General features: G+C 40.3%; 1 protein-coding gene across 5 annotated transcripts in view; it reads right to left on the reverse strand.

Moving 5' to 3' along the window:
* The window catches only part of phf14 (PHD finger protein 14), a 131,662-nt gene that overhangs the window by 55,639 nt on the left and 54,779 nt on the right, over nt 1-21,244 (reverse strand). For 2 of the 5 annotated variants that reach the window (XM_028596594.1, XM_028596592.1), the window contains exons 14-16: nt 14,026-14,188; nt 3,939-4,001; nt 2,486-2,607 (exon numbers count right to left, since the gene is read on the reverse strand). In XM_028596594.1, the coding sequence (XP_028452395.1) occupies nt 2,486-2,607; nt 3,939-4,001; nt 14,026-14,188 (348 nt within the window). Of the gene's footprint in view, nt 1-482; nt 519-1,797; nt 2,140-2,485; nt 2,608-3,938; nt 4,002-14,025; nt 14,189-21,244 lie in introns of those variants that run through there. The other 3 variants (XM_028596596.1, XM_028596595.1, XM_028596593.1) reach the window with 3 other exon arrangements.

Below are 21,244 nucleotides of genomic sequence, written 5' to 3' on the forward strand. Positions count from 1 at the left end.
TGCACTCCCTAGCCGATACTCCCTCACTGTCTAACATTCTATTTCTCTTCTTATTTTTGTTTAATGCTACCTAACTAGCAAACGAGAGGTGTTGTGTGAATTGCCAAAATGGAAAAAAAAATGGTTTAATACATAATGAATAAATACATAACTTTTTCTTACTTGGTCAAAAAAATTTTAGATGCAGATAATTGCATAGAAGCAACTTGAGCCATAATTGGTCACAAAAAGAATCAACCGAGTTACTCGTAGTGTGTAAAAAGCAGTCCAACATTAACCCAAAAGTTACTGACTCCATGTTTTAGATTCAGACAGTTCCACTCAATTTTCGTTGGACAGTTGTTGGTCCAGTTTGGATCAGAGGTGGCTGCGGGGCGGAGTGACGGTCTCAATCTTCAGCCTGACTCGAGCGCCATTCTTCAAACGCTTCAATTTGCCTCTCTCTGTCTCTAAGCCAACGGTCATCTGTCCCAAGTTTTTATGGGGGGGGGTGAGGTGGCTGCCCCGGCTCTCACAACCTGTGCAATGCAAAGATAGAAAGAGTCAGGGCAGCACACCCCACACCCCGACCAGCAACCCTTACAACTCAAAACACTGCTTTAAGAGCACGACAAAGAAAACACAAACTCTCTGGTGTTCAAGTGTTGAGCTTTTTCTTTCATCTATTTCCATGATACTGCTTTTGCCATTTGTCAGATGTCATTGCATACATGTACATTTAAAGGTGCCCTGCCACACGTATTTCATCACTTTGTGGTAATGTCTGAAGGTCTACCATGGACTCTGTAACCTTGGTTACCTTGTTTCAAGCCATTCTAGCGTGGTATAGAAAGCCTGCAGGAAGACTCAGCTCGATTTCTGCCAGTTCTCATTAATATTCAACAAGCTAGGCTGTTTGAATCTGATTGGCTAACAGCTAGCCAATGAGAGCCTGGCTGTCAGAATCCTTTACCCAGCCCAACTGGGCGAGCTCATGAATAGTAATGAGCTCAGGCAACATGACGTCAGACTGACCAGCTTTTGTGATTGGCCTGATTTCTCTGATTATTTCTGTTCAGTGGCTAGAGCGGTCAGAGGAGGTAGCAGTTCATTTTCACATTCACAACATAACACAAACACATATGGACCTGACAGATTTAAAAAAATGCAAGTAAAAACGGTTTTGTATGGCAGGGCACCTTTAAGTATTCATTTTCTTCTGATTCTACTTTGCCGTTTTTTCTATCACTGTTAAGGGGTAAAAAAAAAAAAAAAAAAAGCCACTCAATGTAACACATTTACTGCACGTTTCACATTTAAAATGCCAAGTAAGGGAGGGATGTAGAGCTGCAAATGTTCTTTTCATCAATTGATTATTTGTTTGGCAGATAAAATGTCAGAAAACAGTGCACATCTTCTTCGTGCCCAAAGTAACATCTTCACAAAATTACTTAAGTGATTATAAAATTATCAAAATAGTTGGCAAGGAACTTGTGCTCATTGACTAATAGTTTAAACTCTGGAGGGATTATGTCCTTTAAATTGCTGCAGTGCTGAGTTTCACTGACAGAAATTTGAAAAAAAAGTACAGTAGAAGCGGTTGGAATGAAGCAGTGAGTGACGGTTGGATTTCTTTGAAAAATAAAAACTAGCACCAGAGTAGTGAGTGTGGCAAGACTCTGTTGTTTTAGTAATGGAATTAGTTTAGTAGAATATACATTCCTCTGAATTTATCAAGACAACAGGCAAACATGGCAGAAGTGTTGAGTTTGTATCAACAGCAAAGCAGGAGCAGATCAGAAATGAGGGCGATGATAGCAAAAGGTTAAAATATGCTTTAAAAACAAGACAAACATTGGAATAAATTAATACAAGCCTGTTACAAATACAAGCTTCCTGCCAGGTTATAAAAAAGGTTAGTTATGTTTCAACATAACAAATCAAAAAGTCATACACTGGTTCAAGTAACAGTGGTCCAATCACAGACAATATGAAATACATGAAAGGGAATTCTGGTCTGATGAGAATGGAGAAATGTTCTAAGGAAGATATTCATCACATGACAATGTTCTAACAAGGCCCCGCTGTGATCTAGTGGTTTTTTCTTTTCTTACGGAATCCAAAGTCAAAGAAAAATTCTGGTTATTAGATGCCTGACACCTGAAATCCCAAGAAAGGAGCAGAATAAATTGTGCTATTCATTACGTCTTAATGAACTGTGCAAATGTATGTGGCAGGTCAATACAGGGGGCCTATGGAGAGGATACCCTCAGCCCCCTCATTCTGCAGAGCCCAGGCAGCCAGAGTCTAATGAAGACTGAACTTTAATCATCAGGAGGATATGGCTGCCTCATGAGACCCCCCGACACACACCCCCACACAGAGTATGTCTAATAACCCTACCCCCCCCGCTTCCTCTCTGAGCTACACACACACAGAGTATGTCTGATAACCCCAAACTGGCTTCCTCTCGGAGCCACACACGCACACACACACACACCCTCACCTCACGAGGTTTTCGTTGTCGCCCGGCCCTTTGCAGGTTGTACACTCAGTCCTCGTGTCGTCACCTTTGGGTTTTTTCTGCATTGCAGAGTGGCGTTGTCGGCGTTCCCGTGGCAGTGGTTCCTATGGAAACACGGCTGATTAGAATGGAGAGCTGTATGGGCACTTGTTGGTGCTCGGGATGTAAAAAAGGAATGAGATGTTAAACTGGGGAGAGAGATGGGGAATACACCAGAACATTCCCCAAAGACAATTCATCAAAGTGACGGTTAGGATTAGCCTGATGTGGATTCCTTAAAGGAACACGCCGACTTATTGGGAATTTAGCTTATTCACCGTAACCCCCCCCCCTAGTCGATACATACCCTTCTCATCTCCGTGCGTGCTGTAACGCTGTCTGACGGTTCCAGCATTAGCTTAGCCCAGCACAGATCCTGCAGGTAACTGGTTCCAACTAGCCTACTGCTCCCAATTGTGACAAAAGTGACAAAATAACACCAACATGTTCCTATTTACATGTTGTGATTTGTAGAGTCACAGCGTGTACAAAAAACAACGTAACATGAGACACAACCATCTTCTAACTGTAAACAAACCGGGAACTATATTCTCAGACAGGCTTGCTGCGAGCATATCACTCCACCCAAGTACTATATTCTTCCGCCTGAGAATATAGTTCCTGGTTTGTTTACGGTTAGAAGATGGGTGTGTCTCATGTTACGTTGTTTTTTGTACACGCTGTGACTATAAATCACAACATGTAAATAGGAACATGTTGGAGTTATTTTGTCACTTATTGGGAGCAGTAGGATTACTGGAACCATTCACCTGCATGTTCTGTGATGGGCTGATGCTGCTGGAGCCGTCAGACAGCCTTACAGCACGCACGGAGATGAGAAGGGTATGTATGGACTTGTCTAACTCTGGGAGTTACGCTGAATAAGCTAAATTCCCAATAAGTCTGCGTTTTCCTTTAAAGTCGACATTTCTGTACATTTCTTGTGTTTATGTGATTACAGCTAATTTCAGATTTATTTTGAATGGTGTTAGTTTTTGTTTATATATTTTATATACTGTATTTAAAACGAGACAATCCCAATCAGAACTACCAACTTCTGCGGAGCCCTTTTTTTTTTTTTTAAATCCTTCGTAAAGTGGCTTTAATGGAATTCTTCAACATCTTTTTCTTATGTGAGAGAGGTGAAAAGAGCACACAATCTCACGTCTGTGTGTTCAATACAGCGCTGGAGACAGGAAAGGGCTAGCTGTCCAATATTAAAAAATACACGCCAACAGCTTTCAACATCGTTTGTTGTTGTCCAATATTGGTAAATATAAGCAAGATGATATAAGATATTATGTTAATCCAAGACCAATAAACCTGGACTACTGAAGTGAAGGGGGTCACAGAACAACAGCAGGAGTTTTCGGGAAAGCAGAATGAATTGACAAACCTCAATTTTATCTTCTCTGTCCTCACAGATGGGAACCCTCTTCCTCTTCTGCCCTCTGGTTCTCTGCAAAACACAAACATTCAACTTTGAAGCAGTGGTCAAATACACAATGCAAACAATTCTCAAGTGACATTTTCATGAACCTTCTTCTGAGTGGGTCAACACCTTCTTGAGATCAAGGCAAGGGTGTGATTTGCTGCCTTTAAGGTTTCAGTTGAAATTTACTCACTAAAATCTCCGTAGACATGGTTCTCTGACAGTTTCTGCAGGTTTCACCAAGTAAAATTTAAGACCTTTTTAAGACCGTTCTGAGTGACATTTAAGCATTTATCGCAACAGTTCTTTCAAGCCAAGTATCGTTAAACTTGCACTTCCCCATAGCTGAAGATTAAAATCTGTCTGTCTGTGGTACAATCTGAAAGAGACTCGCACCAATAACACCAAAGCTGATTGGCTGCATTATAAGTTGCATGTTGGTCTCATTTGTAGTCATAATACAGCAAATTATATTTGGACTAGCAAAAGAAAGAACTACAACACCACAGAATAAACAAGAAAGAGCATTAGAGGTAGCGTTGCATGGACGTAGGGAAATTAAGACCTGTTTAAAATGATTTAAGACCAAGAACACAATACTTCAACAAATTTAAGAATTTTGAAGGTCTAAAATTTAGATTTTTAAATTAGGACTCTTTAAGACCCCTCGGAAACCCTGTCTGACTGTCCAGATTACAGAAGCTCGGACTTGGGCTAGACTTTACGAGCAGCGCAAATTGTTTTTTGAAAATTGGACACAAACATCTTATTTGAAGGGGTGTGCATACGACTGACATGACACCGTCGTAACCATGACATGACAGCTGCCATGAACAGTAAAGAGTCATTATAAATAATTAGTCATTAAGCGTCATTCGGTCAATTATGTCATTTTTGATGCAAAACTGATATATAAATGTCCAAATGGTACCACTATGGTTAAGGTCGAGGGAAATGTTCATGACACAATTATAATAGTCTCATGACAGCCAATGTCAAAACCAACCACTTATGAGTTTAATGTTATCTTAACACATGAAGCTCAATAGTTTTAGTGTTTGATCATTAGACCTGCTATAGGACATATTTAGGAGTTATGAAGTCTTGGTTTAGGTCAACAAAGAATGTTTCCTCCCAAAACAGGAACACTGTAATAAAATGAACATCATGCTCTATTGATGAATACTTGAAACTAGAGATTGGGACAAAAAACTCATTATGAAAATGTTTTCTGAGGTAATAAATCAAGTGAGAAGTAGGCTCATATTGCCATAAACATATATAGAAACAGACAACCAATGAAGTTGCCCCCTGCTGGAAATGAGATAGAATGAAGGTTTGAGGCATTGGCTTCACTTGTCGGGCCCGGAAGCTTCGTCTATGAACCTGACTCACAGCAACACTAGTCATGCTGTGGCACTGCTGAACATTCCAGGACACACATCCCATTCTCTTTACGGAAGCCGGACAATGCTGGATGGACGTCTAGCAACACTACTACACGGCTCTAAAGTGTGCTTTTTCCCTTGCAGAAGACTGAACAGAGCACGAAAGGAAATCAAAACCAAACATCCCCTTCTTGTTGATAGCAAGTGAGCGCTGGAGCCGCTGATGAGGGGTTAGAAGGGGAAGAAAAATTGACAACATATTCAAACAGATTGTGAAAACAATCCCATCTGTCGCTTTTGGCTCGCCACCACTCGCCAGATGGAGCACTTATCATTAAGAATGCTAACTGCAAGAATGCTGCCAATTGGCTCCTATGGACCTTCACGCTCTCTCCTGTGACTGCACTACCAAACAGAAGGCCTGACATTATTCAGTTATTTGTGCATTAGAGTAGTGTCTGTAAAGTAATCTATAGGGCCAGGGGGAGCAGGGTGCAGTTCAGTAGCTGGTTCAGCTAAAAAACGCTCAGCCACGCAGCACAGCTAATCTCAGGCTCTGCTCAGGTGAGGAAATTAAAACTGCAGGCAGTTTATAAGTCCCAGCAAAATCAATCTTTTAATTAAGTACATCAGTGCATCTTTAACAAGCATGAATTATTTCACACAGGATTAGAGAAATTAACAGAGCATAGGACGTGGTAGTAACTAGATATATTAACTTAATTCTCATAATTTCCAAATGATTAATGGCATATGTTCATATTAGGGGTTTTAATGTTAGCACAGTGGTGGTAGCAGGCGGCAGTAAATCATGTCCCATTAGGAGGAGCATTTTATTGCCACCTTCAGTTAGCCTCTTGAACCCTGAACTCCCCTTTAAACTTCCCCTTCAAAATCATTGCATCAAATGAATACAGAGCATGTGGCTGGGTTGGCTCAGTTGGTAGAGCAGGCGCAGATATACATACATATATATACACAAACACATACATACAGTACAGGCCAAAAGTTTGGACACACCTTCTCATTCAATGAGTTCTTTATTTTCATGACTATTTACATTGTAGATTCTCACTGAAGGCATCAAAACTATGAATGAACACATATGGAATTATGTACTTAACAAAAAAGTGTGAAATAACTAAAAACCTGTTGTCATACATGTCTTATATTTTAGATTCCTCAAAGTAGCCACCCTTTGCTTTTTTTGATAGCGCTGCAAACCCTTGGTGTTCTCTCAATGAGCTTCATGAGGTAGTCACCTGAAATGGTTTTACCTTCACAGGTGTGCTTTGTCAGGGTTCATTAGTGGAATTATTTCCCTTATTAATGGGGTTGGGACCATCAGTTGTGTTGTTCAGAAATCAGGTTGATACACAGCCGACAGCCCTATTGGACAACTGTTAGAATTCATATTAAGGCAAGAACCAATCAGCTAAGTAAAGAGAAACCAGTGGCCATCATTACTTTAGCAAATGAAGGTCGGTCAAATTGCGAAAACTTTGACAGTGTCCCCAAGTGCATTCGCAGAAACCATCAAGTGCTACAGCGAAACTGGCTCACATGAGGACCACCCCAGGAAAGGAAGACCAAGAGTCACCTCTGCTGCTGAGGATAAGTTCATCCGAGTCACCAGCCTCAGAAATCACAAGTTAACAGCAGCTCAGATTAGAGACCAGGATGAATGACACATAGAGTTCTAGCAGCTGACACATCTCTAGAACAACTGTTAAGAGGAGACTGCGCGAATCAGGCCTTCATGGTCAAGTAGCTGCTAGGAAACCACTGCTAAGGAGAGGCAACAAGCAGAAGAGATTTGTTTGGGCCAAGAAACACAAGGAATGGACATTAGACCAGTGGAAATCTGTGCTTTGGTCTGATGAGTCCAAATTTGAGATCTTTGGTTCCAACCGCCATGCCATCCCATCCGGTTTGCATTTAGTTGGACCATCATTTATTTTTCAACAGGACAGTGACCCCAAACACACCTCCAGGCTGTGTAAGGGCTATTTGACCAAGATAGAGAGTGATGGAGTGCTGCGCCAGATGACCTGGCCTCCACAGTCACCGGACCTGAACCCAATCAAGAAGGTTTGGGGTGAGCTGGACCGCAGAGTGAAGGCAAAAAGGCCAACAAGTGCTAAGCATCTCTGGGAACTCCTTCAAGACTGTTGGAAAACCATTTAAGGTGACTACGTCTTGAAGCTCATCAAGAGAATGCCAAGAGTGTGCAAAGCAGTAATCAGAGCAAAGGGTGGCTACTTTAAGGAATCTAAAATATAAGACATGTTTTCAGTTATTTCACACTTTTTTGTTAAGTACATAATTCCATATGAGTTCATTCATAGTTTTGATGCCTTCAGTGAGAATCTACAATGTAAATAGTCATGAAAATAAAGGAAGCGCATTGAATGAGAAGGTGTGTCCAAACTTTTGGCCTGTACTGTACATACACACACACACACACACACACACACATATACATACACATATACGTGTATATATATATATATATATATATATATATATATATATATAGAGAGAGAGAGAGAGAGAGAGAGAGAGAAAGAGAGAGAGGTTTATGCCTCGACGCGGAGGTCCACGGTTTGAATCCGACCTGTGACGGTTTCCTGCATGTCTTTCCCCTCTCTCTCTCTCTCCCCTAGCTGTCCTGTCCATTAAAGGCAGAAAAGCCCAAAAAAATTATCTTAAAAAAAATGAATACAGAGCATTTTTCCACATATTATCCTTTAACAACATTTAACTACAGTGGAAGTTATTTGGATTCTTCGACAGAATGAAATTATAATAAATGGCAAGGTGAAAAACTCAGAAGATCAGTAGTGACCGAATGTAACACTACTGTAATGTAAAAAAAATTTTAATTATCAAGAAAGCACTAAGAAATCATTCTCTATTCAAAATGATGTTGCAACCAACTATTCTCAAAACGGCTTGTCCATGACCACGGTGTCCCAGAGCTCCGCCCAGCATGCAATTGGGCGAGACACAAAGTACACCCTAGACAAGTTGATACATCACATTTTGACCCACAGCCATATGTAACCTTAATGGTAAGACCTGCACACAACCTTCAGGTTTGTGTCTTTATGTTGTATTATTCAAACCTTAGACACATTGTCATTTCCAGGATGATATACTTGTGCTTGAACTTACTATTTCCCAAAAAACATCTTCACTTAATTAGTGCACTGATATATGAAATCATGGGGAGCATCAGGGACAGGGCAGTAAAAACCTGCTGACAGTGAAAAATGGCCAGTTTAAAAACTGATCCATGAAGGAGTTAAGACACCAGAGGTGGAAAAAGTACTAAAATATTGTACTCAAGTAAAAGTACCAATACTTTGATGAAATACTCAAGTACAAGTAAAAATACCTATCTGAAAAATTACTCAAGTAAAAGTAATAAGCAGTTCATTTTAAATGTACTTTAAGTAAAAGTTACTTAGTCATACTAAAAAAAAACAAAAAAAACTGTAAAACGGGGGGGGGGGATCTCTCCCATGTAGTGAAAATAGGACAAGGTCATAAATCCAAAACTATTTTGTTTTTAATTAAAGAAAAATCTATACAAATGTATAAACATGTAATAACAACATAACATGTCACACATGACATTTAAGACCCTTAGAAAGGTATGATGTGCAATTTTAGTTCAGACCATCCCATAAAATGTTTTCAAACAATCAACTGAAAGTGACAGTGCCATACATTGTTAGTTCTGAGGGCCATCCTTCTTTTCTTCACAAACATAAACAATAGTTATAATGCAAATCAAGACCAAATCACGTGTTTTGACTCCATAAATGGGTTAGACCCTATTGTTCACAGCCCAGACTAGCAGCTAGCTTCTACACACCTAAGTACGACGATTATACACGTCAAATCGGCCAAAATGAAGGCTCACGGCCCCTCCGACAGACGACTGCACGGAACACACCGAGCAGACTTGAGTCACCGACCTCGCCAGACTGTCCGACGGCCCATTATCGGCTCGGTGTGTCCACAGCTTAATACATCCGTGGGTCCGACACATTGCAGTTCTTCTTCTACTTCTTTTTAATTGTGACTTGCAACCAGAGAAGAAGCTGCATACGTTTGCACAAAATAAAAGAATGCCCAGGGTCTGGTGTAGTGGTTTCCGTGTGCATTTTGTTTTTCTTCCTTTTGGTTTTCGTTAGTCAAAGTTTTTTTTTGTACTCCATAACGGACGGGATTTGTAATGTAGCAAAATACAATACTTCACTCAAAACGTAATCAAGTACATTTTAAAATACCAATTTTAAAAACTACTTGAAAAATACAAAATACACAACAAAACTACTCAACAGTGAGTAATTTATTCCTTTCCACCTCTGTTAGACACAACCCTGGCTGCGTTTCTTTCACAAGCCACACATTGAAGAACAAGTGTGTGTTAATGAGTTGTCCTTGCACGAAGCTCAGTCTGGATAGAAGTCTTCGAGATGGTCTCTATCTTTAGTGGGGCTGTGTAAAATCAGACTGTGTGCTATGAAGCATTCAATTTAACAGCTGCGACATTACATACATGCTAAATAAAATTCAGCTCACAGGTTAGCTTTAAAGGTTTTCCTCCAGTAGGCAGTATCCACTACAGGCCATGAATAACAGCCACAAGACTCCAGCTTCATCAAGGTGGCACTGGGCCGTGTCAGCCCGTTTGGCCAAATGTAAATGTGTGCGCGCACGTGCGGGCACACACACACACACACACACACACACACACACACACACACACACACACACACACACACACACACACACACACACACACACACACACACACACACACACACACACACACACACACACACACACACACACACACACACACACACACACACAGTGCAGCCTCGGAGGCCAGCGGGAGGTTGATTAGCCAGTCCTGATAAATTGAAACGTGGCTTTAGAGAAGTGCCAGAGTTTGGGTGCCCTGGTAAAAGCATTAAAAATGCAAAGCAGTGCCCTTTTAGCGTCTGCCATTGCACGCCTTGCATTTGAAGATAAATGCTGCACTGAAGTGCCTCGCCCGAATGGCTGTGGCTGCGAGAAAAATCAGAAAGCTGCTTAATCCCTGAGAGCTCCAGCAGGGTCCTCGGCACATGTCTGGGCCCAGGGTTTCCAAACCTGAACAGAAAAACACATTAACCCAGACTGCCACCGTGCTCCAACACTCCGCTATTTCCCCCTCTAAGAAAGATAGAGTGAAGAGAGTGGACAAGTGGCTGAGACACTCCTCCTTTTCTTTGTTCATTTTTCCATTTGTAACAGACACTGTAGTCAGGGGCAGTTTCTGTGGAACTGACTCTACTGTGGGCATCCACAGTCACAAGAGGAAAGTTCCTTCAAGTCCCAGGTGAGTAGCACTGGGTCACATATTGACAGTGGAAAAACAAAAGGGAAGAGAAAGACACCCCCAGCCGCCCTCCTCCCCACCAAGCTGTCAGATATCAATCTGTAGTGTTTCTTGAGGGAGCGGGGAGACTGCTCTGTATCTCAGGATCAGAGCATGGTCGGTACAGATAAGTAGGATCCAGTGAGGGATGGAGAGAGGAGTCTGTTCCCTCTCACAGCTGACAAAAAATGGTAAACTACAAGCCGACACAGTCCACATACTGTCTCTCTTTTATGGCCAAAGAAAAAAGTGGAGGTGAAAACAGCTAGAAGGTTTATGGCAACATTGACACAACCCTGACACCATCGTAGCCTACACAGCTGCCGGACCACCGACTTCTGTCACTGAACATTAAGGGTCCCATATTATGCTCATTTTCAAATTATATCTTGAGGTTTTGCCCAATCTTGAAGAAACTTAAAAAAAATCATTTAAAGCCTCTTTAATTTAATGTTGGCTTTATATTACTTGGTAGAATGCCAACAAAACTCAGTTTAAGAATCATTTACTGAAATGTTTAACAATATCTGCTAAATTATGTAAATTAAGATTATAAGCGAGACAAAGGCTACTGTGCATAGTCAGTGGTCACATATCATGGAAGTAAAGCTGGAAGCTTAGAAACTTTTTTTTGGGAATGCGCCACAGAGCAACTTTTATAGGAATGAAGGGGGCTCTGCCATTAAAGTTCAACTCAACTTCAATTCAATTTTATTTATAGTATCAAATTATAACAAGAGTTATCTCGAGACACTTTACAGATAGAGTAGGTCTAGACCACACACTATAATTTACAAAGACCCAACAATTCCAGTAATTCCCCCAAGAGCAAGCATTTAGAGCGACAGTGGCAAGGAAAAACTCCCTTTTATGGAGAAACCTGGGACAGACCCGGGCTCTTGATAGGAGGTGTCTGACGGTGCCGGTTGGGGGTGTGATGAACAGTGGCAGTAATAGTCACAATAAAGATAATGGAACAGTGACTAAAAAACGGTAGTCGTAGTAGTTCATGTCATATCAGGGCACGGCAGGGCGTTACAGGATGTAGCGTGGCCCAGCAGAGCACAGCTGGACGTAGCAGGAGGCAGCATCCAGGTCCTATAATACATCCACGGGGCACTCACATGTGCACATCTGCAGGTCTAAACTGTTGTTATTCTTATTTCCTCTAGGTGGCGCACGTCAGCACGTGTACTGTTCTGACAATAACCGAGCAGCTCCCGCTGGTGGAAAAGCTACAGCCTGCTAAATGTAGTGATGGGTATTGTTGAGATTTTTTCGATACTCCTTATAGGTAACTAAATAATTGCTTCTTATTTTTCAAAAAAAAAAAAATCCCTAGCTAAATGTGAGTGACGGAGTGAATTTGTGAGTCTGTAACATGCCACTTCCATGGGGTGCGTTGTATCCTAAAATCTGACAATATGTTAGCTTCAGTTCTTATTCCCTCAACATTTTAAGAACTTTCTTGCTCTTTGCGCTGTTGTCTTTTTTAAAGACATGTTATCTATGCTAACAATTTTGTCCTCTTTGAAAACCTGTCTATCATGTCTATTGTTTTATTGCAGACTTGAAAACCGTGAACCCTTAAGTCCTTAATAAGTTTGGACTGACATTTAACTGCATTTGTGCTAAATCTTGTAGAGATTTTATCTCAGTGAGTGTCAAGTGCACAAATCATTTGATAGTTTTTTCATAAAGCAACTAATTTAGACACTCCACTGAGCTGCAGGCTGAGATTCTAGCCTTTTGAGTTTTGACTGTTTTTGCTTCCTCATATTTCTATGAGCCTATCTTTTAAAATACATTTAAAACTACGGAACTTTCTAGAGACAATGTCTCTGGAGGGCAGAGAAGCAAATTTAAAAACCCATTTTAATGCTTTAGTCACAGAAATCTGTGAGGGGTTTCTGGAGTATGTGACAGCACAGACTGATTTTAAACATTTGTTTCAATTATTTCCCACCAGGCTCTTCCCTCCCTGCTCCTGTATCCTGCCTCTAATCAAATGAAGTGATACAACAAAGGATAACAACAATTTTTTTGTCAGTTTGAGTGGATGCATACTGCCTCAGCTCCACAGAGAACAAAATCCACATCTATTTGTGTTTTTTTTTTTCCACTGACTTTTGTATTCAGCTGCTCTCTCTCCTGTAACAAAAGTCCTTTTGGTTACAAATGTTGATGCTCTGCTCACGGGAACACAATATCGCCTCGTGCAACTTTCTGATAACCTTAAGGACAGCATGAGGCCAATGAGAACTCAAGCTGATTATTTGTAATCAATGCAGATCAATCAATTTGCCAACACTGACATCGGCTGCAGTCTGATTAGAGTGGAGGAAGAGTTTAGCACCCACAGGTTTTCATTATTTTTGGCAGTAACAACAGCAGATTTTGTTTGAAATGTACTTCTACTAGGGCTGCACAATATAGCGTTTTTTTTTTTTAAATCGTGATCGCAATATCAACTGGTGCAATTTACACATCGCGCAATAATTTTTTTTCTATTAGTTGAAAGAAAAGATCTATAGAAAACTGCACTTTGAAATATAACAGTCCTTTTTATAGTGGTGCCTTTTATATTCAACTCAGTGTTCAATTTGTTCAATAAAAGAATGGTGGAAATGATTTCCTTTCATTTGTTTTAAATTCAACAAGCAATTTGTTGTATTTTAGCAGAAGACCTGAGTATACTTTAACCCTCTGAGAACAAAAGACGCACCAGTGAGTTCAAGCAACGTTTGACAACACTCTTACTGGAAAAGCCATATTACAAAATTTCATTTTAGACATTTATTTACTATTTTATTCATATATTACGCTACTTTTGTGAACCCAAGACTTTTGTAACCTCATTTCAAGCACCAAAACAATTGAGTATAGGTATGTTTTCACAAGAGTTTTGAGAAATATTTCCGCTTTACGGCCAAATTATTTCTTTACACGTTGTTCTGGAACAATTTGGGCCGTCGCTATACAGAAAGCTGAATTTGTTCTGAACATTTTGATATGAAACACGGGGATCAGTTATTTAAAATACCCTTAATAGGAGAATTCAAGAAAATATCTACAAATGCCTTTAGACCTCAGAGGGTAAACATTGCTTTATTATTAATATCGTTATCGCGATATTCAGCGACTTTATCGCATATTTCCCTCATATGGTGCAGCCCTAACTTCTACTGATCACATTTTAAATTCCCAGTGTGTCGATACACACCGTGCCGCTCACTTGATGTTTCTTGGGCTCTGGCGACATCTCCTGTGGGATGAATTTGATTGGTCCTTTGATCTGCCTCCTGGACCTCTTGGTACCATCTGGTAGCGTCTCCATGGCGATATCGGCCTCATCGCTGCTGGCCTGGTCACACTCGGAGCATTGCCTGAGGAAAGGGAAGGAAGAGAACTCCTCTCACTGAACTGGACTGATTTTGTTATCACACTGTAGAAAAACAACCACTAAGAAAAACGTCTTTTCATCAGAAGGGTGAAAACGTAAAAGAGACACAGGGCTGAGTGAAGAACAGAAAATCAATTCATGAACATGTTTGACTTTGCAAATTCTAATAATCGGCCAAGCAGCAATTGCAAAATTGCAAACACCTTGACAAAACCTCTTATTTCTATTTCTTAACTTTGGAGGCAGGCTATCTGTTCCCCTCCTGCTTCAAGGCTTTATGCTAAGCTAGGCTAACCGTGTCTTGACTCCAGCTCCGTGCTTAATACACAGACATGAGATTGATATTGATCTTCTTATCTCATTCTGGGAAAGGAAACCAATAAGCCAATTTCCCCAAAATGTTGAACTGTTATTTAAACCAAGGGAGATTTTAATTTAAAGGACAAATCCGGCGCAAAATAACACATATAGCACCACACTTCCACAGTAGCATAATGAGGGTCCCTACATGTAAACCAAAGCATTGAGAACTTTGTAAATGTACAGACCGTTTATTAAAAAGGTATTTTAGAAAGACAGTACTGTTCACATATACATGCGGGCGCCATCTTGGGAAAACAGTCACGACCAGTCGAACCGCGAAAGCCATGCAACGTGCATTCAGTTCAGCTCACGTTGCACGGCGTTTGTCGTTCGACTGGTTGCGATTGTTTTCCCAAGATGGCCACATTCGATTAGCATGAAAACAAATCCCAGAGAACGGTGAACTCTGTACACGGGTTATTAAACCTTAGGTTGATTTTGCGCCGGATTTGTCCTCTAAGCTATGTGTAGACATCAGGCTTGTGCACAATTCAGAATTGAATTTAGAATGACTCCTAAATTCCAATTCAATTCTTGAATTGAATTTGAATTGATGTCAAAAACAGGATCTAGAATTACAATTCAAATTTGAATTAAAGGAAGCAGAATTCCAATTCAGTAAAAATTCAAAGAAATTCATATACATAATTTAAGTGAAGTGTTTAACAATGAAGCTTTACAATATATGTCAGATATGATTGCATTACATATTCTATAAACGATATTAGTCTGAACTACTTGTACAGATTACATTAACAGGAAATGTTTCCCCGCAACAATGAATGTTAAAAGCTCTAGTCACAGAACAAATAGTTAAGTTTGATTTATTGTAATTGTAATTTTGTGAAACATGATGGAACATGACTCCATTTCCCAGAATGCTTTACTTTAACCAAGTATTTAAAATTGTTGCCAAACAATGTGAAGTGGACATTTGACAGCTTTTTTTCAACACAATTTGATGGTCAACACTGGACTTTTTAAGTTTCAGAAGTCCCTTCCAACTTCAGATTACAAACGTTATAACGTGCGTATAGATTTTGTAATAACAGCGACATGGAAAATAATAGCAGGCCTAAAAAGTAATCTGTACTAGTTCATTTTGAAGGACCAATTCCAACAAACCACAGAAACCACAGAGCCATATCCAAGCACTGCAGTGCTCCAGTCTGTGGCTCCATCAATGCTACTTCACATTTCAAAAGGCATCTACAAGGAAGTTAACAGACAGACAGTCTTTTATTTTGAAAACCATCTCTTGATGGTATTATGCTACTGATATTTGATATCATCAGTGTTGGGGTCACTACTCAAGAACGTGTAATACACTTTATTCACTTAAAAAAAACAAAAAAAACATAATGCATTACCTTACTTGTTATTCTCTATGGATAGTAACTCATTACATTACTGTAGCGCAACACAGCAAGAGCCTGGCATATAGCTCATACAGGGCTTAAACACACCTTTAACTCTAACTTAACTATAACAAAACAGTAACAGTAAACTTAATGTGTTACATTACTCAGTTACAGCCAAATGTGATTATATTATGGGATTACTTCATAAGGAAGTAATGTAAAGTAATCCCCCAACACTGGATATCATATGTGTTTAAAAGCATGCAAACACGTTTTTCTTATTACTTATTGTAAATCAAGAAAACAATTAAATTGTGGAATTAATAGAAATATTTGTTCTCTGAAAGAGTGATCTATATTTTGGAACAAAATGTATGCAGGGTTGAGGAGTGACTAGTTAAGTGTAATGAAATTATGTTATTAAATTACAAAATTAATGTAATTGTATTTAGTTGTATTACTGAGGTAAAATGTGTACTTTAATTAGTCAAATCAAAATGAAATTGCTTTGCATTGATAAAGTAATCCAAATTAAGTAATCCAAACCACATTTAATATGGGTAAGCAATTACATTTCCAAAGTAACCTTCCTAACACTGAATGTATGTGAGATTCAACACATTCTTTCTGTTGTGTGACTGTGTGGAATTTCTTTGAATTGCCATGAATTTAATTCCACTTCCTGTCATTCCAATTCATATTCAACTTTCTGTGGGGCGGAGTCAATTCAATTCAAATTCCAATTCATGAAATGAATGGAGGCCAATTCTGAAATTCTGAATTTTGCACAAGCCTGGTAGACATATGGAAATATTGGATGAATATAAATTCCATTTTGTACAGAGATTCAAGGTCCCCAGAGGCTGAATCCTCTGACTACCCCGCCATGAGGTTCGAATCTGTGGTTCTCAGTGAAATATCTCAACAACTATCAGATGACATTTATGTCCTCTGCAGAATAAATTTTATTAAGTTTGATTTCAGTATTTAGAAATAAAGCTCCTCAGATCTCTGCAGGGTAAATCCAGACAGCTAGCTAGACTATCTGTCCAATCTGAGTTTTCTGTCGCACGACTTAAACTACTTTTTAACATACACATGTTCCACCAAAACAAGTTCCTTCCTGAGACTATTCTGCAGAGGCACCTTCATTGTGTCCAGGACTTAGTGCAGCCCAAGGCGATTGTGATTGGTTTAAAGAAATGTGGACTCGACAGACCCTCCTCCGCAGCGCTGTGGAGGAAGGTCTGGCAATGCGGGACTATTACTGTGTTTCGGTGCTGATGATGGATCCCACATCCCCATTTATGGACAGGGGAGAAGTCCAACCACAAAGTTCAGAGAAACGGAGGTAAACATCCTGGAGGTCCTGTACTGGAAGTGTTTCTGCGTTTGAAAAAGTCTATACCCAAACCTTATCAGAGGTCCTCGCCAATACACAACCCCAATCAGATAAAACTGATATTTACTGGCTCAAGTCAAAATTAAACCTTAGAATGAATACAGTTTCCGAGAACAATGTTTGTTGTACAGAAGAGCACAGTAGGCTGTAGTCTCTGTGGCTTTTTGTAAGTGCACAAGCGTGTAATTAGTTATGACTCTGTATCCACACATTTTTATCATTCAAATGGTTTCTATTTTTCACCCAATAATCAAAAGAGCATCATGCTTAAAATGAATTCTAAATGAAATACTCCAGTCACAGACAGACTGTGTTAGACAAACACAAACACGTCATGTATTGTTAATACCAGCTGCATCAATATTTCTTGAATTTACCAGAGAAAGAGAAAAAGCTTTTCTCTCTTCAAACAGTGGAAGAAGTACTTCACTAACATTAAAATATCTTAGAACTATCATATGTGGAAAAAACAGATGCACTAAATCTCCTCTCTAGATAAGGAACTGCAGTAGTTGAGAGAAGAGACTGACATTTCCACCATCTCAGCGTCCATCATCTGATAATCCTGCTGCCACCGATGGTCCTCAAATGTCACCACTAATATGAATAAACAAACTCTGGATCCTAATGTGGTACTAGCAGAAAGAGAATGAAAATGGAATGCAATCCCTATTCATATTCACATCATTAAGATGGTTTATGATGTAAGTATCAAGTAGGATTGTCAAATGTGTTGAGTTTTCAATATCAACTCTCTATTTATGAAATAATGGATAATAGGGGTTTAACGGATCAAAAACATGGTTCGGAGAACGGCTTTGAGTCACGGATCGGATCAATTTTCTCAGATCAGCACAAAAAAGGGGGGACCATATATTTTTTTTAATGCTTTCCATTTATTACCTAAATAACGGTCATAAAACACCGGGGAGTGGAGTTAGCTTTCCCAGGAAAAACAAAGGACTTTCACCCTGGAAATGCATGTTCCTTGGGATTGTTTTCATCCAAACCACGATCTTTACATGTCATCTTTGTGCCTAAACTTAACGGTCGTCGCTGCATAACGCTCAATTTTTGTCACTTAGCCATAATGTCCGCCGAACCAACCGGCAGCTCGCTGTGCCCTGTACCCGGCTCAAAGCACCGGTGTTGAGGAACTCTGTTGAGGCTCAACACATCTACTAAATGCTGCCGATATGTCGAGCTGTGACGGAGGTCTGTAGCGGCTTAGACAACTAGCAACCGCCGCTCTGTAGCACAGATTTTTACCGCTACGGAGGAGCTTGCTACAGGAATGCAACATTCAAGAAACCACGGGATGTTAAAGGTCCAATATGTAATATTTGTACTGTAATAAATCCAAAAATGACACCAATGCCTCATCAGATATTAAGGAAACATGTTAAACTGAAATACTATCTTTTCTGACAACAATGCTAATTTCAGTATTTTTTCTTTTTGAAATTTACATTCCGTGACGGAATTTATGTTTATGTTTTGATCTGTGTGTTGTTATCAACGGCCCAGTTTGACAGGCAGGCCGGGTTGCCAGATATACCTGTAAATATGTAAACCCAGCGCGCTACAGCTGTAACGGTAGTACAGCCATGAAAGCAGCAAACAAACCAACAGGATCAACGGAGATAGATTCTACATGACATAAAAAAAAGAAAACGGCATGTTTCTAACAGTTGCGTGACCAGAGACGTAACGACCCCCTGGTAAATATTGGAGATGTATTTGAAAGATGGAGACAGCTTAGAGCCCAAAAGGACGCAGAGTTGGCTTATTTTCTCCTGAACCGGTAAGCATTAGCTCCAGGCTAATTTATCACAGCTACTAGGGATGGGCATTTTTTGTCATTTCAACATTTGTGTACTCACATTGAATTATATAGCTAGAGTAACCGAGTTGGTTACTCGCAAAAACAATTGAGACATAGCCAGTAAAGTGATCCCGACCGGTCCTGGCGAACGCCGCCATGCTAACCCTGCTAACTGCTAACGTTACCGGGCAGCCCATGGCTGTTTACAGCGTGTAGCCTCTTCAGCGGCTGGAGCCGACAACGGTGAGTTATTTTAAGCCACGTGAGGGCTTAAAATCGTAAATCGGAAAGAGAGGACTGTGAGTTTGCAGTGTGTTTAGCGATTGTTGCCGTAATTCTAAGCCAATGAAGTGTGTTCCGTCGGCAAGGTAGTGGTATTTTTAGCGTTTCGTATTGTAATTCTAAGCCGAGGAAGTGTGCCTGACTGGCGTGTGGAGAGGACAGTGAGGTTGTTGTGTTTTTAGCGGTTCATACTGTAATTTTAAGCCGAAAAAGTATGTCTGTTAGTTGGTTACAGAGCTCCACGTGAGCACGGGCTTTTATGACCGTCAATATAGCTAGCATCTACAGTAACGTTAGCTACTCAGCTGTGCTGTGGAGTAATGTCTGGCTATGTGAGACTAGCATCTAACGTTAGCTACTCGGCTGTGCTGTGGAGTAATGTCTGGCTATGTGAGACTAGCATCTACCGTTAGGTACTCCGCTGTGCTGTGGAGTAATGTCTGGCTATGTGAGACTAGCATCTACCGTTAGCTACTCCGCTGTGCTGTGGAGTAATGTCTGGCTATGTGAGACTAGCATCTACCGTTAGCTACTCCGCTGTGCTGTGGAGTAATGTCTGGCTATGTGAGACTAGCATCTACCGTTAGCTACTCCGCTGTGCTGTGGAGTAATGTCTGGCTATGTGAGACTAGCATCTACCGTTAGCTACTCTGCTGTGCTGTGGAGTAATGTCTGGCTATGTGAGAAAAGCGTCTAGCAACATTGTTGTGAATGCTGCGGTCTCAGCCTGGCAACCTCCGTGAACTTTGAGTCTGGGCAGGAGGGGGCGGGGGAGACGACTCTCCAGTATTTTGAATTGCTAGTGCAGTAACTATTTTAACTGCTAGCTGCCAGTATTACACACAATATTACATATTGCACCTTTAATGTACGTTACTCAGCAACAGGTGGAAATAGGGGCAAGGTTGCGCAACAAAGTTAAAATGATTTGAATTTTTAGGCGAGGAACGAGACGTGAATTACCTGTATGTGTGAAAACAGCTTTATCTCACGCATCAGTTTTGTTGTTGTTGAATATATAGCATAATTATATAATTTGTTGAATATATAGCATAATTATATAATAATGTGATTCTTTCAGGGAGGGGAAAACACTCAAACTAATATATATTTACACAAAATTGGCATGAATAATCATAATGGTATACATGCCCCATGTGTATATGTATATGTGTATGTGTGTGAGTCAAAAAATTAAGTTAAAACTTGTCATCTTGTCATTTCTTTGTCATCTGCAGGTCGATTTTAAGTAGGGGGAAGCTGTGCCCGGCTCAAAGCCCCCTATTCTCGGGTAACTCAACTACCAACTGCCGCTGATACAACGGAGCTGTAGCCGCCGTCATGGCTTTTCGAGTTCATCGGCTCCTCCGCTCCGTTCACGTGAACAGCTTTTCACGGCAACCCTCCATAAAGACTAAGGCCCATCGGCCTACTTAAGTAACAAAGACAGTAAACATTTATTTCACACTATTATTATGGTTAAACTGTGCAATTAATCCGTGGTTCACATGCATTCCAAATCTTGTTGTGTAGTGTTGATGCGTATGGATCAAGGATCAACTACGGTCCGCTACACCACTAATGGAAAACCAGTATGCCATGCATTTCATACCAGGATGGCCCTACAGTATCCTAAACCTTATCCATCTCTCACTGTAACTAACCTAAACTGAGCCATTTGATTGGTGGAGCATGTGGGCAACTATATGTAGAGTTGCAAAGTGGAGCTATTTTGGTGCCCCTGGTTCTGGAAGTAAAAAATCCCATTCTTTTTCCCCACAGACAATGTTGTCGGGCTCAAAGTTA

The sequence above is a fragment of the Perca flavescens genome, chromosome 14 (genome assembly GCF_004354835.1).
Source record: "Perca flavescens isolate YP-PL-M2 chromosome 14, PFLA_1.0, whole genome shotgun sequence".
Lineage (NCBI taxonomy): Eukaryota > Metazoa > Chordata > Actinopteri > Perciformes > Percidae > Perca > Perca flavescens.